This window comes from Pituophis catenifer, unplaced genomic scaffold (genome assembly GCF_029215685.1).
Source record: "Pituophis catenifer annectens isolate HBS135680 unplaced genomic scaffold, rPitCat1.0.hap2 SCAF_1, whole genome shotgun sequence".
NCBI lineage: Eukaryota > Metazoa > Chordata > Lepidosauria > Squamata > Colubridae > Pituophis > Pituophis catenifer.
In genome coordinates this window covers 315,490,681-315,507,221 of record NW_027256881.1, presented here as the reverse complement: position 1 = coordinate 315,507,221, position 16,541 = coordinate 315,490,681, and the positions used below count along the sequence as shown (strand labels likewise).

At 43.8% G+C, this 16,541-nt stretch overlaps 1 protein-coding gene across 1 annotated transcript in view; it reads right to left on the bottom strand.

The window, feature by feature from the left end:
* The window catches only part of KIF26A (kinesin family member 26A), a 177,785-nt gene that overhangs the window by 82,526 nt on the left and 78,718 nt on the right, over nt 1-16,541 (bottom strand). Inside the window, exon 4 of the mRNA XM_070931581.1 lies at nt 1,839-1,996. Coding sequence (XP_070787682.1) covers nt 1,839-1,996 — 158 coding nt within the window. The remainder of the gene's footprint in view (nt 1-1,838; nt 1,997-16,541) is intronic.

Sequence of the window (16,541 nt, the reverse complement as noted above, 5' to 3'; positions counted from 1 at the left end):
GCTTTGTGGAAGACAATTTTTCCATGGAGGGTGGGGGGAGGGTTTCACACACAACCTAGGTCCCAAATATGTGCAAATGAAGCTTCACTTACTCCCCACCACTGGCACAGCCCGGTCCTAACAGGCCATGGACCAGTACCGCTCCATGGACCAGGGGTTGGGGATCCCACTCTAAACAGCTGTGAAGAAATTGTTTAAAAATACTGAAAGATTCCCTTCGGACATATAACTCACTGAGGGGTGGGGAGGCACTTCAAGTTATTCTAGACTAATAGCTCAGTTTTCTTGATAAGATTTTCCTTCTTCCTAGGGCCGTGATGGTGAACCTATGGCACACGTGCACACAGCGCCCTCTCTGTGGGCACACGAGCCATCACCCCAGTTTAGCTCCGCTGCACATGTGTGCGTGCCGCCCGCCAGCCAGCTGGTCTTCGGGGCTCTGCCGTGCATGCATGGCAGTGGGGTGTGTGCGGGGGGCCGCACATGCATGCATGGGGGGCAGGATGCGTGTGGGGACATGCACATGCACGGGGTGGGGCACGGTGGGGGGCCTGCACATGCGTGGGGGAAGGGGGGTGTGCAGGGTCCATGCGTGCATTGAATTTTGGGGAGTCAGGAGTGCATACATCAGAGGTGGGTTTCAGCAGGTTCTGACCAGTTCTGGAGAACCGGTAGCAGAAATTTTGAGTAGTTCGGAGAACCGGTAGTAAAAATTCTGACTGGCCCCACCCCTGTCTATTCTCTGCCTCCCAAGTCCCAGCTGATCGGGAGGAAGTGGGGATTTTGCAGTAACCTTCCCCTGGATTGGGGATGGAATGGAGATTTTACAGTATCCTTCCCCTGGAGTGGAGTGGGAATGGAGATTTTACAGTATCCTTGCCCTGCCACGCCCACCAACCCATGCCACACCCACCAAGCCACGCCCACAGAACTGGTAGTAAAAAAATTTGAAACCCACCACTGGCATACTGTACGTGCATTCACACGCACATGCGCTTTGAGCACTCGGTCCAGAAAAGGTTAGCCATCATTGTCCTAAGATATACAGAGATAGCAATTTGGCCCAAATTCACCCAGCTGCTTTTTAGGCTTAAAGTGGGATAAAAACCTATGGTCTCCTGGTTTCTAATCTAGTGTTTTAACCTCTATTTCTTTCTATTCTAAATTTTAGAAGGTAATCTTTTCTAATTTATCCTGGAACCTAGACTTTCTGAATGCACAGGCTCCTGGCAGTCTTTTCCAAAGCTTCTGAATCAGAAAATCTTACAAAAGGCTCCTACTTCATCATAAGTGAGGTCCATAACCAAACTTATTTAGATGAGCAATCCCTTTATTGTTTCCTATTGTTATTAATTGTTATAGCTTCCCATAAAGAATGCCGGGACTTATCTTGTGATACAATCGCTTAGAGCTCTTCTTAAGAAAAATCACAAAATTTCTCCAAGATGACTGGAAGAAAAGGAATTCACTATAAACTCTACAAATAAGAGGATGGGACAACCAATGTTGTTGGCAAGTAGAATTATTCATTTTTATAACACAGGCAGGTTTTTCTTTTCTTTTTTTTGGGGGGGGCAAAGCAGGGCCAAAAAGGCAGGATTTACAGCAGATGCACAGTGGGTCGAAAGAGGAACTTAATTTTGCCATCAGTTTCTTCCCACAATTTCCTATGGCTACTTTTTCCTCTCACTAGGGATTTCAGATTTGTGCTGCCATATATAATAATTACATTATCCAAACAGCCTCACTGCATTCAATTACCTGAGCAATCCCTGAAAGGAAGGAAGTTTAAGAACATTTGGTTTGCCGCCATTTAATATACAATGCAGCAGTATTACCTTATGAAGAAAGAAGCTGCTGCTGAAGTACCTGTGGAGACGCCAGCAGGAGCAACCAAACTCTGGGAACCGCCAGTCCCCATCTGGTCACAGTTGTTTTGTCCTGAGGTAACTTGAAAATTAGAACCTTCTTTTCCACACTCTCCTGTTGTTGCCTCCTATGAAAAATTAAATTAATTTAATTTTAAAACAGAATAATTTAAAATATTTATTAAGATGAAGCATTTATTAGCCCGGTTTCCAAATAATATGAAAATTAGAAGGAAGTCCAAATGCTACAGAGGGCATAATTAAAATTAAGCATCACTATGAGAAACTAGAGCCAGACTGAGAAGCCTATTGCAGAACTGCAGTTCTCAGCATGCCTCATAATTTGCCCCTCTAGGTAGGACTGAAGGGAGCCATTTTACATGCAATAGTTCTCACTTGGTTAAGATGATATTGAATATTTAAGTCTCATGCAAGAGCAGTTACACAAAAATGATATTAATTCTATTAAATATATATATTTCAATTAACAGTATGATTTAAGATAAATAAAAGGTTTTTTGAATTAATCATTGATAAAGACAGAATTGATTACTTGCCTACTCGTATCACTTACTATTACCACAGAATTCTGCGACCTCCAATTTCAATACTTCTAGAAGATGCAGATTAGGGGAAAAACTGGACTGACCTTTTGCATGCTAAAGTACTATTTAAATGAATAAACTAATTGTGATAATAGTAGTAAGTGACAGTTATCTTAAATCATGCTGTTTGGGGATATATCCTGGGACATATACGAGGCAATTCCTACCAATGTACTTACAAGCTTTGGTAGGCCAACAAAATGGGGGTGAAGGTAGAATGTAGAAAATAGAACTTAGTGAAAGGGAACAGCAGCATCAAATATGCAACTGTTTGCAAACATAGCAAATATAGATCTTTTAAAAATATCTAAACAAAGAGACAAAAACATTTTAATGAAAAGAAAAAGAATTATCATATCTTGATGAAAATCAAAAGATGCCTGTGAGGCTTTGAAAGATCCATATCAGGTTGTTGCACTGCTTCAAATAAGTTCCATACCTGTGTTCTCCTACCATCATCTATGCCCAGCAATTGAGCTGATTTATATCTTTCTCAACCATGGTGAGCCCAAAATTATTTATTTATGACTGTGTGGGTGAGAGAGAGAGCAAGTGCAAGACATAAAGACTGCAATCATTCTATCTGCTATGTTGGATGTTCTACCAAATTTATGGACCTCTTTTCCTATTGGTGAAAATTTTCATTACATCCTGCTCTGAGCTGTAGCAGATACAATATTCTATTTACAGGACCTCAAAAGGAAAGGGATTTGACAGTTTCATGAGTCACCTTTTACGGCTACCCTCAGATTAATAGATTGGATGATTAATTCATTTACATAAGGTCAGAAAAATTCACCCTGCGCTGCTGATTTTACTTTAAAACATATCTTCAATTATATTTTGCCTCTGCAAAAAATCATTGCAAGTATTCCTCTATGCCTTGCAACCTAGCCAAAGGAAGTAGGATGAGAATTGACAAAAAATACTGTTTTCCCTTCCATGGACTATGCCACTATGCTGCTAGAGGTATTTCTTTCCCTGAATCTCTATAAGACTGGAGTTACCAGCAATTCATTTTCTTTCCTCACCTAAGTAGTAGGTGAGTAGAATTTTATTCTTCCAGGACCATCTTCCTAACACACAGGCAAACTTTAACTATCTTCAGCCTTTATGCAGTTATTATTTAGAATGCTTTTCCCCCTCTCCATCACTCCAGACTCTGTGACAACCTGCAGCCATGCTTACAGCTACTGAGAAAAGCACCAAGTTCCAAAATGGATAGCAAGCTATCCTTTTGGCATCATGGCAAGTTGCTATTTTAAAAAAGCAATAAGCTATATATTTTACTCCTTGCACACGGTCACTCATGCCCTCGTCACTTCCCGTCTGGACTACTGTAATGCTCTCTACATGGGGCTCCCCTTGAAGAGCACCCGGAGGCTCCAACAGGTCCAGAATGCTGCCGCGCGGGTGATTATGGGAGCGACACGGCGCTCCCATTTTAACACCTCTCCTGCGCGAGCTGCACTGGCTCCCGGTGGTCTTCCGCGTGCGATTCAAGGTGTTGGTTACCATCTTTAGAGCGCTCCATGGCTTAGGACCTGGGTACTTACAAGATCGCCTTCTGCTACCGATAGCCTCCCACCGGCCAGTACGCTCCCACAGAGAGGGGCTCCTCAGGGTACCGTCGGTCAAACATTGTCGACTGGTGACCCCCAGGGGGAGAGCCTTCTCTGTGGGGGCACCCGCCCTCTGGAATAAATTGCCCCTGAAGATACGGATGATCCCTGACCTACACACCTTTCGACGTGCCCTCAAGACGTTATTGTTCCAACAAGCTCGGCTGGCCTAAATATTAATTTTAATGGGTTGCTTTTTTGTTTTTAATGATGTTGGGGCCAAATTATTTAATATGTTTTTAAATTGTTTTTAAATTTTATATATGTGTTTGTTTTATCTTGGCTGTGCACTGCCCTGAGTCCTTCGGGAGAAGGGCGGTATAAAAATTAGATTAAATAAATAAATAAATAAATACAGCCTCCTATTAGTCAGCTAGAGGAAAGTGACTTGAAAAGTGACTGTGGGGTTAATTAGCAAAGACAACAAGTTGCTTTTGAACTTGATTAGTGAGGGAATCAGAAATGGGAATCAGGCAGTGTGGAAGTGTGCTGTTTCTCAAAGACTGTGAGATCATTGTATTTCCAGTTATAAGTAAGAGACAAGAGAAAGGGAATTACTTAGGAAGAAATTTAAAAGGCCTGTATAGCTCTGGCCATTCACAAATGATGGCAAAAGAGCCTGGAAGAGTTATTACTGGAAAATCAAAAATTACAAATGGAACAGAAGGACATTTACAAGACAATTTACAAGTTGTCATCTGCAAAATTTGGAAGCTGCTATGCTTTGGATTACATCAATTGAACAGATTGTTTAATCCAGCCTTTCTGAACCTGATGCTCTCCAGATATGTTGAGCTATAATTCTCATCATCTGTAGCCATCCTGATCCAGGTCTGATGGGAGCTGCTGTACAACATTTCTGGGAGAGTGCCTAATTGAAGAAGGCTGATCTAAGCCTATTGTGCTGTCATATGTTTGCAAACCCCTCATGTCTATCTGACAAGCTATTTTACTCATCTTTCCTGTATTCTGTACAGCCCATAATAAGTAATAAAAAGAAGTCATGTGCAACACTAAGCAAGATTCAAAGCATGACCAGAGAAACATAACACGAATAATGCATAAAATCTTTGTTACAGGTAATGTACTGTTAAACCATCTGACAAGCATGAGAAGATAGAACACTACAAACAGAATGGTTTTGTGTTACAGAATTGTTGGTGCCTGGTAGAAATGTTTATCTGCCTGTGTTATAACTGTCAAGAATTATTTCTCAGTCTCACATCTCTTCAAGCATCTTCTGTTTTAAGAAGAACAATGTGCCAAATAGTCACATTGGTAGCATGTAACAGTCACATGAGCAGCCAAAAGAACCAAGTCAAAAAAAACCTTGTTTAATTTTAAAATATGAGGCAAAAATGCAGACAAAAAGGTAACCGCAAGTAACTGTGCCACACAGGGCTTTGAAACTGTCAACCAATACTTTGAATTACCTATGGAAACCTACTAGAAGCCAATGCAGCTCACATAACAGCAGTATTACGTAGGCATATTGTGATATACCCAAAGCGGTATTGAATTCTGGACCAAGTAAAGCTTCCAAATGCTTTTCAAGGGCAGCCCCATATACAAATTATTGCAGTAATCCAACTCTGATGTAACTAAAGTGTGTATGACAATGAGCAGCACTTCCCAATCCAGGAATAGTCACAATTGGGTGGTTTAGATTAAGAAGCTAAAATGGAGAAGTGGGTTAAGAGATTGAAGTATCTTGCTTTAAGGTCCTTGAAGGAAAAGTGGGATAGAAATGTTCATCCTTATTCTCTTCTGTGATATATAACTATTGTGGGTTTTTAAGGATCATCTATACCAGGGATGTCAAACTGGCGGCCCATGGGCCAGATGCGTCACATGCAGGCCATGCCCACCCAACCTCCACGAATGGGGGAAACGTTGCAAAATGTCACGTGACAGCAATGTGACACCACGAGTTTGACAGCCACGATCTATACTATCCTTCAGATGGTATCCCCAGCTAGACTGATTTATAATTATAATACCTTCTTTTAATCCATCTAAAAAGCCACTGATGTATGTGTATCAATATGAGAAATACAATCCCATTCAAGTATTTTCTTAGAAATGTCCAGGAAATCTTTTAAAAATGCTTAATTAGATCAGATGCCACAATACCTATTTTTCACTAGGGTTATCCACTATATGAGATAATGTGCATTTCTGTCATCTGAAATACTACTCTGACATTTCAAACTAATTAGTTAAAATAAATTTAGCCAAAAAGAGACAGTGTTATAATGAAACACAAATGCAATTAAACACTCTCCAGGATGCCACAAAACTTTAAATTCTTTGCTGCCATAGATCATGTTTTACAGCCATCTCCTATGGTAACATGTTAGAGCCTTTTCATGTTACGCCACAAGCATTGCTCTGCATTTATTACAGAGAAGTAAGCAGAAACTTTCATGTCTTATTTGCATTTAGGAAGGCATCATATGAAATTTGAGTATCTAGTGGCAGAACTATGACAATTATTCTGTGTTGAAGAAAGAATTACCATGATACTGCCACCAGATGTCCATACATTAGAATGCCCATCTATAGTGGAAAAGCCTATGTGCAAACAATTTTGCAGGCACAGATTGTCACACAAGTAAAACAAAATCAAACATCTTGAGTACAGGTTATGAGAGCAATTGGGACCATAATCTCCATCACTGATGCCATTGTAAAGTGCAATGTCACATGACTGTATCACTTAGTGGCAATTCCAACAGTCCCAGTTGCCATCATAAACTGAGGATGGCACAGGTCATTAAATAAGGATCTCACATTTAATTTCCCCACTGATTTTGCTTGTGGGATGTCACCAGAGAATGTTGGAAATTGTGATCACATGTCAATCAGGATGCTGCAACAGCCAGAGCTCTGAGAACCAGTTCTAAGTATCATTCATTCAGTGCTGCCAAATTGAATGGTTGCTGAATGAATGTCATAACTCCAGGATTACCTGTATAAGGAAGTCTATAAACAAGGAGCTGATCAGCCTTAGTAGGCTTCTTCATTGCAGTTGCCTCCACAATAGTCTGGATCAGTAAAATAAGGTCATTCTCCATTTAACTCAGAATCAAAATAGAGATGGAACCTAGTCCAACCCCTGGCTCAAACAGGAGACCTGGCCTATGCCATTTTAGACAAGTGACTGTCCAGTTTCTTCTTAAAAACCTCCAGTGCTGAAACACTTACAGCTTCTGAAGGCAAGCTGCTCCACTGGTCAATTGTCCTCACTATTAGGAAGTTTCTCCTCAATTCTAGGTTACTTCTCTCCTTGATTGGTTTCCATCCATTGTTTCTTGTCCTGCCCTCTGGTGCTTTGGAAAATAAATTGACCCCCTCCTCTTTGTGGCAGCCTCTCAAATACTGGAATACTGCTATCAGGTCACCCTAGCCCTTCTTTTCTCTAAACTAGCCAAACCCAAATCCTGCAACCGTACTTCATATGTTTTAATCTCCAGGCTTTTAATCATTTTAGTTGCTCTTCTTTGCATGAATGCATGTGTACGTGTGTTGTATACTCTCAATTTCCTTGAGGCAAGGGCTAATTTATGCAACATATATAAGGGCAAAAGTAGACAATAATTTCAATAAGTATTCCAATAATTCACAATTCAGAAACACTACACTGAAGGGGTGGAGTTGTTCTATAGTAATTTCTGATCAAACCTGTTTACACACACCAAGACAGCTTTTTTTTTTAACAATGATGCTCTAGCACAGGAATATATAATCTCCCATATATAATCTGTTTGGACTTCATAGCTAGCTTGTTCTCAGAGGAAGAGGGTAAGCCAAATGTAGCTCTGAAAGTTTCTGAATACACAGAGAATCTCCAGTATAGAAATATGGAAAAAACAAATCTCACTACCCCAGCACCTGCTTCTGCAGATACCAGCCCAAATTCAATGGTACCTCTGAGCCAAGTGTAGCACCAGGAACACAGAATTTAATTTATCAAAGACTAGAAAGTGCAACCCCTTCATGGACTACTGCCTTGTCATGGCGAAGGGGCTTGCGTAGCTCAATGAAGCTATGAGCTATGCCGTGCAGGGACACCCAAGATGGACAGGTCAGTTCTGACAAAACATGATCCGCTGGAGAAGGAAATAGCAACCCACTCCAGTATCTCTGCCATGAAAACCCCATGGACAGTACCAAAAGGGAAAAAGATATGATGCCGGAAGATGAGACCCTCAGGCAGAAGGTGGTCGATATGCTACTGGGGAAGAGCAGAGGGCTAGTACTAGTAGCGCCAGAAAGAGTGAAGCAACTGGGAAAAGGCCGAAAGGACGCTTAGCTGTGGATGCATCTGGTGGTGAAAAGAAAGTCCGATGCTGTAAAGATTTTTTCTCCGTAAGAACCTGGAATGTAAGATCCATGAATCAAGGCAAGCTGGACGTGGTCAAACAAGAGATGACAAGACTGAACATCAACATCTTAGGAATCAGCAAACTAAAATGGACAGGAATAGGTGAATTTAATTCAGATGACCATCAGGTATGCTACTGCGGGCAAGGATCCCTCAGAAGAAATGGAGTAGCCTTCATAATGAATAAAAGAGTAGGAAAAGCAATACTGGGATATAATCCCCAAAATGACAGAATGATCTCAGTTTGAGTCCAAGGCAAACCATTCAACATCACAGTAATCCAAGCAGTGGTGAAATCCAAATTTTTTACTACCAATTCTGTGGGCGTGGCTTGGTGGGCGTGGCAGGATACTGCAAAATCCCCATTCCCATCCCACTCTAGGGAAAGGATACTGCAAAATCCCAATTCCCGCTCCACTCCTAGGGGAAGGATATTGCAAAATCTCCATTCCCACCCCACTTTGGGGCCAGCCAGAGGTGGTCTCTGAACTACTCAAAATTTCCACTACTGGTTCTCTGAACTGCTCAAAATTTCCACTACTGGTTCTCCAGAACCTGTCAGAACCTGCTGGATTTCACCCCTGAATCCAAGTCTATGCCACAACCACTGGTTCTGAAGAGGATGAAATTGATTGGTTCTATGAAGCCCTACAGCACCTTATAGAATTAACACCAAAAAATGTTGTCCTTATCATCATGGGGGATTGGAATGCTAAAGTAGGAAGCCAAAAGATACCTGGATAGCTCAGCAGACTAATGCATTGTAATTTAACTCCAGCTGTCTGCAATTAGTAAGTTCGAATCTTGCCAGGCTCAAGGTTGACTCAGCCTTCCATCCTTTCTAAGGTAGGTAAATTGAGGACCCAGTTTGTGGGGGCGATAAGCTGACTTTGTAAAAATATACAAAAGTATGAAGACTATTGCTTAACGCATTGTAAGCCGCCCTGAGTCTCCGGAGAAGGGTGGCATATAAATCAAATTTTAAAAAAAAATTTTTTTTAAAAAAAGATAGCTGGAATAACAGGCAAGTTTGGCCTTGGAGTACAAAATGAAGCAGGGCACAGGCTGATAGAATTCTGTCAAGATAATACGATGGTCATAGCAAACACTCTTTTCCAACAACCCGAGAGACGACTCTACACATGGACATCACCAGACAGGCAACACAGAAATCAGATTGACTAAGTGCTCTGCAGCCAAATAGGGAGAAGCTCTATACAGTCAGTAAAAACCAGGAGCTGACTATGGCTCAGATCATGAGCTTCTCGTTGCAAAATTTAGACTTAAATTGAAGAAAGTAAGGAAAAGCACTTGGCCACTCAGGTATGAACTAAATCATATCATTTCTCCTCCCCCTCCCAGGTACTGTGTCTGCCTAAATGGGCTTATTATTCGCCCTAATTGAGGGAATCTTCTCTCTCCCCCCCCCCCCCTTTTCTTCCCCTCTTCCTTCTTCCCCTTCCCTTCTTTCCCTTTTTCATCGGGACTTACTCGAATATGATCTTGAGTATAAGACTTTGCCAAGGATTTTCCATTTTCCCCCTTGGCATGACTCATAGACTGACTGATAGATTGATAAATCTTTCTTCCGACCATGGTCAGCCAAACTGATGCAACTGTTGAGGGGTCCTCTATTACATCATGACTCTTGTCTGTGGGAGAACTTTTTCAATCTACGGCCCCGTGGGGTTCCGCCGTGAGAGGGCAGGCCGGAGGTCGCCCCCATTGGAGGAGATAATTTAGGACCCTCCTTCTGTTGTGGGAGGACAGTTGAGACACCAACAGCACACCGATGAACAATTGGCTGTGTTACATCTTTTGTGAAGTCCCCTGTCTGAGCTTTGGGCCTCCATCGCTGCATTTTGGAGATGTATACGACTGCAGATCTTCTTGCGCTGCGAGATTCCCCCTTCTCGCAGATGTGGCCCTCCTCACTATCGAGGGCCCACCTCAAGGAAGGGTTTTGGGACCCAGAGAGGTGGCATGTGAAAACGAGGGGATTGAGGGGTTTTCTAACAAAATTTTTAGTCAAATTTTTAAGGGGTCCTAGGGAGGGGGAGGGTCAGATTGGAATTCAGGCTGTGGGTATGGGGGATAACCCACAAGGGGGAGGGTCGGGTCTGGCAGTGAAGCGTGGCATGGGGGATGGGGGACCCGGGATCGAGGGGGGGTTAGAGCTTGTCCAGATAGTTTTTTGAACATCAGTACTGTACGTGGGAGGGGTAGATATGGCGGGAGCAGGGGGCCATATCGTGTTAGGGGAGTGCGCACTCGCTGTCTACGAGCGGTGGCGTGCTCCGGCCCCCAAGGCTCTACTCGCTCCTCAGGTTGCATAGACCCTCAGGACCCAGGCCTTCGGCTGATGCTGTGCAATGCCAGGTCCGTAGTAAATAAAGCCCCCCTCATCTGTGATCTTGTGCAGGAGGGGGGTGCGGACCTGGCAGGTATTACGGAGACCTGGTTGGGCCAGGAGGGGGGGTTCCCCTCGTTGAAATGTGCCCGCCAGGTTTCCAAGCATTCCATCAACCGAGGTCACAGGGGAGGGGCGGGGGGGTAGCGGTTATCATTAAAGAAGGTCTGAGACCGAGGGAGGCCACTGTTCCTCAGACGGCCGGCTGTGAATCCCTTTTTGTGAAATGGGGTCATGGGGTTCAGATGGGTTTGCTGATCACGTACCTGGCTCCCTGCCACGTGGCAACAGCCCTGCCCGAGCTACTCAACGTCATCGCCGCGGTGGCGGTTGATACCCCTAAGCTTATGGTCATGGGGGATTTCAACCTGCCGTCCGTGGGTGAGACATCAGAGATGGCTCGGGAGTTCATGGCTTCCATGACAGCTATGGACCTGACCCAGTTAATTCATGGCCCTACCCACACAGGGGGAAACACGCTGGATCTGGTTTTTGTCTCTGGACAGTGGTTGAGGGATCTTGATATAGGGGATATAGTTACTGAACCCTTGTCATGGTCAGATCACTCTCTCCTTCGTCTCGACTTTCGAACCGCTGCACCCCGCCGCAGGGAGGCGGAGCCGGTAAGATGGTTCCGCCCCAGGCGCCTGATGGAACCTGACAGATTCCAGACGGAGCTTGGGCCATTTCCTGAGGTTCTGGCACACGCCTCGACTGGAGACCCGGTGGCCGCCTGGGATAGGGCGGCTGCTGGTGCTCTGGATCGGGTCGTGCCTTTGCGGCCTCTGACCCGGCGCCGATCTCAATTGGCTCCTTGGTTTACCGAGGAGCTGAGGGAGTTGAAGCGCCGGAAAAGATGCCTAGAGAGTAGTTGGAGGGCCAGTCTTCTTGAATCTGACCGGACACTAGTAAGATCCCACATTAGGAATTACTTAGTGGCGATAAAAGCAGCGAAATGTAGTTATTTTGCTGCTCTTATTGCGTCATCAGATAATCGCCCAGCCGCCCTCTTTAGGGTGACCCGCTCCCTGCTCCACCAGGAAGCGCGGGAGGACCCCTTGGAGGGTAGAGCCGAGGATTTTGTTCAGTATCTGTATGACAAAATCACTCAGATTCGGGAAGATTTGGACTCCGACTGGGTAGTCTCAGGGGGAGAGACAGGGGCAGGTCTTGAGAATGTTATCTGGGATGAGTTTGATCCTGTGACCCCTGAGGACGTGGACAGGATTCTGGGTAGACTGAACGCGACCACTTGTTTATTGGACCCGTGTCCTTCCTGGTTAGTACTGGCTTCCCGGGAAGTGACACGAGGCTGGCTCCAGGGGATTATAAATGCTTCGCTGAGTGAGGGTGACTTTCCCACCGCCTTGAAAGAGGCGGTGGTGAGGCCTCTCCTCAAGAAGCCTTCCCTGGACCCGGCAATGTTGGTAAATTATCGTCCGGTCTCCAATCTTCGCTTTGTTGCGAAGGTTGTTGAGAGTGTGGTCGCGCAACAGCTCCCCCAGCACCTGGATGAAACGACGTATCTGGATCCGTTCCAGTCGGGCTTCAGGCCCGGGTACAGCACAGAAACGGCATTGGTCGCGTTGGTTGATGATCTCTGGAGGGCTCGGGACAGGGGGTGCTCCTTGTCCTGGTCCTGTTAGATCTCTCAGCGGCTTTTGATACCATCGACCATGGTATCATGCTGCACCGGTTGGAAGAGTTGGGGGTGGGAGGCACTGTGTTGCGGTGGTTCTCCTCCTTTCTCTCTGACCGGTCGCAGTCTGTGTTGACAGGGGGACAGAGGTCGACCCCGAGGCCCCTCATATGTGGGGTGCCGCAAGGGTCGGTCCTCTCGCCTCTCCTGTTCAACATTTATGTGAAGCCGCTGGGCGAGATCATCCGTGGTTTCGGGGTGGAGTACCATCAGTACGCTGACGACACTCAGCTGTACATCTCCACCCCGGATCACCCCAACGATGCCCTTGAAGTGATGTCCCGGTGCCTGGAGGCCGTACGGATCTGGATGGGGAGGAACAGGCTCAGGCTCAACCCATCCAAGACTGAGTGGCTGTGGTTTCCGACATCCCGATATAGTCAGTTGACGCCATCACTGACTATTGGGGGCGAATCATTGGCCCCCACGGAGAGGGCTCGCAACTTGGGTGTCCTCCTGGATTCACGGCTGTCTTTAGAAGAGCACTTGACGGCCGTGACCGGGAGGATTTTTCATCAGGTTCGCCTGATTCGCCAGTTGCGTCCCTTTCTGGATCGGGACTCTTTACGCACGGTCACTCATGCCCTTGTCACCTCCTGCCTGGACTATTGCAACGCTCTCTACATGGGGCTCCCCTTGAGGAGCACCCGGAGGCTCCAACTGGCGCAGAGTGCGGCCGCGCGGGTGGTAATGGGAGCGACATGGCGTTCCCATGTAACTCCTCTCCTGCACGAGCTGCACTGGCTCCCGGTGGTCTTCCGGGTGCGCTTCAAGGTTTTGGTTACCACCTTTAAAGCGCTCCATGGCTTAGGACCCGGGTACTTGCGGGACCGCCTACTACCACCAATAGCCTCCCACCGGCCGGTACGCTCCCATAGAGAGGGGCTCCTCCGGGTGCCGTCAGCCAAACAATGCCGACTGGCAGCCCCCAGGGGGAGAGCCTTCTCTGTGGGGGCACCTACTATCTGGAACGAGCTCCCCCCAGAGATACGGAGGATCCCGGATCTGCGCACCTTCCGCCGCGCCTTAAAGACCTTACTATTTCACCAGGCCGGCCTGGCCTAATTTTCCCCCTCTTTTATAAAAGATTTTTAAAATTTTAAATATCTTTTAGTATTTATATATTCAATTTTAAATTGGTTTTAAAAGTTTGGGGTTTTAAATTTGTCAGGGCCAAAATTATTTAATTTGATTTTATTCTATTTTTTAATTTTGTATTGCATGTGTTTTTATTGTTTGGCTGTGCACCGCCCTGAGTCCTTCGGGAGTAGGGCGGTATAGAAATCTAATAAATAAATAAATATAAATAAATATCCGTGATGAATATACAGTAGAGGTGACAAATAGATTTAAGGAATTAGATCTGAGTGCCTGAAGAACTATGGACAGAGGTTCACAACATTGTACAAGAGGTAGCAACTAAAACCATCCCAAAGAAAAAGAAAGGCAAGAAAGCAAACTTATGAGCACAGCTTGGACCAGAATTTCTATTTTTAAGCAAGGCAATTGTCAAGTGAGTTGTGCCCAAATTTATAACTTTTTTGCCACAATTGTTAAGCAATCTCTCCAGATGTTAAATGAATTCTGCAGTTGTAAAAGCGAATCCAGCTTCCTCCATTGACTTTGTTTGTCGGAAGCAGGCTGGGAAAGTAGAAACTGGAAATCACATGATCCCAGGATGCTACAACCCTCATAAATACATGCTGGTTGCCAAGTATCCGAATTGTGGGGTTGCTGCAATGGCCCAAATGCAAGGACCAGTCATTACTCATTTTTTTCAGTGCCACTGTAACTTCAAACAATCACTAAATGAATGGTTGCAAGTCAAGGATTACCTGTACTTCTGAATAGTTGGGAAGTCTAAACAGACCAATTGAGAGAAAGTGCAGGCTTGAGAACTTCTATTTTTTTAAATCCAGTGCTAGAAATAAAAGCTGTTGCATCCTTTCTTCTGCTTCCAAGACTTTGCTCTAATTTGTTCACACAAACATCAGAACACTGGCCTCCTCGTCACTATTTTATGTTAGTTCCTGGGTCTCTAATACTATCTCAACTGTTCTGAATCCAACTGAATTCAAACTATGGTGCTTTATTATATCTTTGACTTTAGCTTCCCACATTATGAAACAAACAAAATGTTAAAACGTTATGATATTTATGTAGTTACTTACTGAGCACAGCTAAATTATATTAAAGTAACCAAAATATCTTTAAAATCCTCAAGGCATGTCACAACTTTTGAGCAAAAGTTGGAAAATGAAAGTTGAAAAGTTTGACACACCCACTACATCCTTAGCCTTGGATATTTGCAATGCTCTTTGAAAGAGGAGATAGTTTCCAATCATCCTAAAAAAGTATTCTGAGGACTGGTGCCTTCATTACAACCTTGTTGTCATGTATCTAAAAACCTGGAAATTACTGCAAATCAAAGCAGGCAATACCTAACTACAATTAATTCACTGTATAAAGAAGTTTCATATTTTATTTTCCTTTTCAGCAAGGGGAAACTCTTTATCTTTTTCTAACAAAACTAATTGCCTACATCTGAGAAACCTATGTTGTTGTTATTTTTTAAAAAAATGAAATGCCAGTAATATAACAATGCCAGAGTAAGTACTAAAAGCAGAAACTCTCCTTTCTCACAAGCCCGGACACCAACTGTCAAATGGAAGAATGGTGTCAGCTTGCCAGGATAAATTAATTAGGAAAGCAACAATTTCTATAGATGATCCATATCACTCTACTAAATCTTGAAACACACTTAAAGTCAGCAGTTAAACAAGTTTTGCTATGCTGACAGAGGATAAAATTTTAAGAAAATCATGTCCCTCATTGAAACATTTTCTAGGATTTTTGTGATAATATGATGAAGTGACCTGATGCTGATAGTTTTAAATTTAATATCTGTACATTTTCTTGAATGTGATGGTAAAGTATATTGGCTGCAGAGAAAAGAGCAATACATATTCAGGATCAACAATAAAATGAGAATAGAATCTATGGATCAAAGTAGCTCTTCCTGTCTTGATAAGTCAGATATATTAGATTACAAAAATTTCCAGTCAGCAAAAAACTATGTAGGTTGGGAAGCATGGTAATTCCAATCCATGGATCTCCAATATTTGGAGATTGTTGTGGAAGGCTTGAGGAAGAATGAATTACTTTACAACCATTACTCACTTCATCACTGTACAATTAGGTTATTGTGTGCATTCTATATGGAATTGCCTTTGGAGATGATTTAGGCAGCACAATTATACCAAAATACTCTAGAACAGCTGCTAACAAGGATGAGAATATTTAGCACTACAGTATTGTTGCTTCCATCATTGCAATAATTGCCATCAGGGTTCAAGATACAATCTAAGCTCCCAGTTTTAAGCCATAAAAAAGACTCATATAGCTTGGCTTTCATGTACACCAGGACAGTCTGTTCCAACTACTGGTGGTTCATTTATGCATTCCAAGAAGAGATGCTGAATGTTCCCACCTTCCAGAAGTTAATTGGGATGAGGACCAAGAAATGTTCCTTCTCTATGGTGGTCTCCACACTATGGAAGAAACTTCTCCCCAGAGTTCATGAAGACACTTTCCTGCTTGCTTCTTCATTCTGAGTTGGGCAGCCAGTGTGCAGTGCACCATACAAGATTTTTTTGGGAAAAGAGATATTATATTAGTGATTGGGTTGATTCCCATATAAGCACTTAGCTGTCAACAGAACCTATACCCATAAGCCACCAGGCCCTTGCATAATTTTTGTTATGTAATTTTATTTCAAATTTTTAAATATTAAAAATATTGTTTAGAGGGGCAAAGTTAGTAAGTGGAATTCTGCATACAGGTGCCTTGTATGCCTGAAGCAGCCCTGACTGAGTCCATCTACCATGCTACTGGTCATGTTCTTCTCTTTCCATCTACCTTTACAAGCACTATAGACTTCTCTATTATAT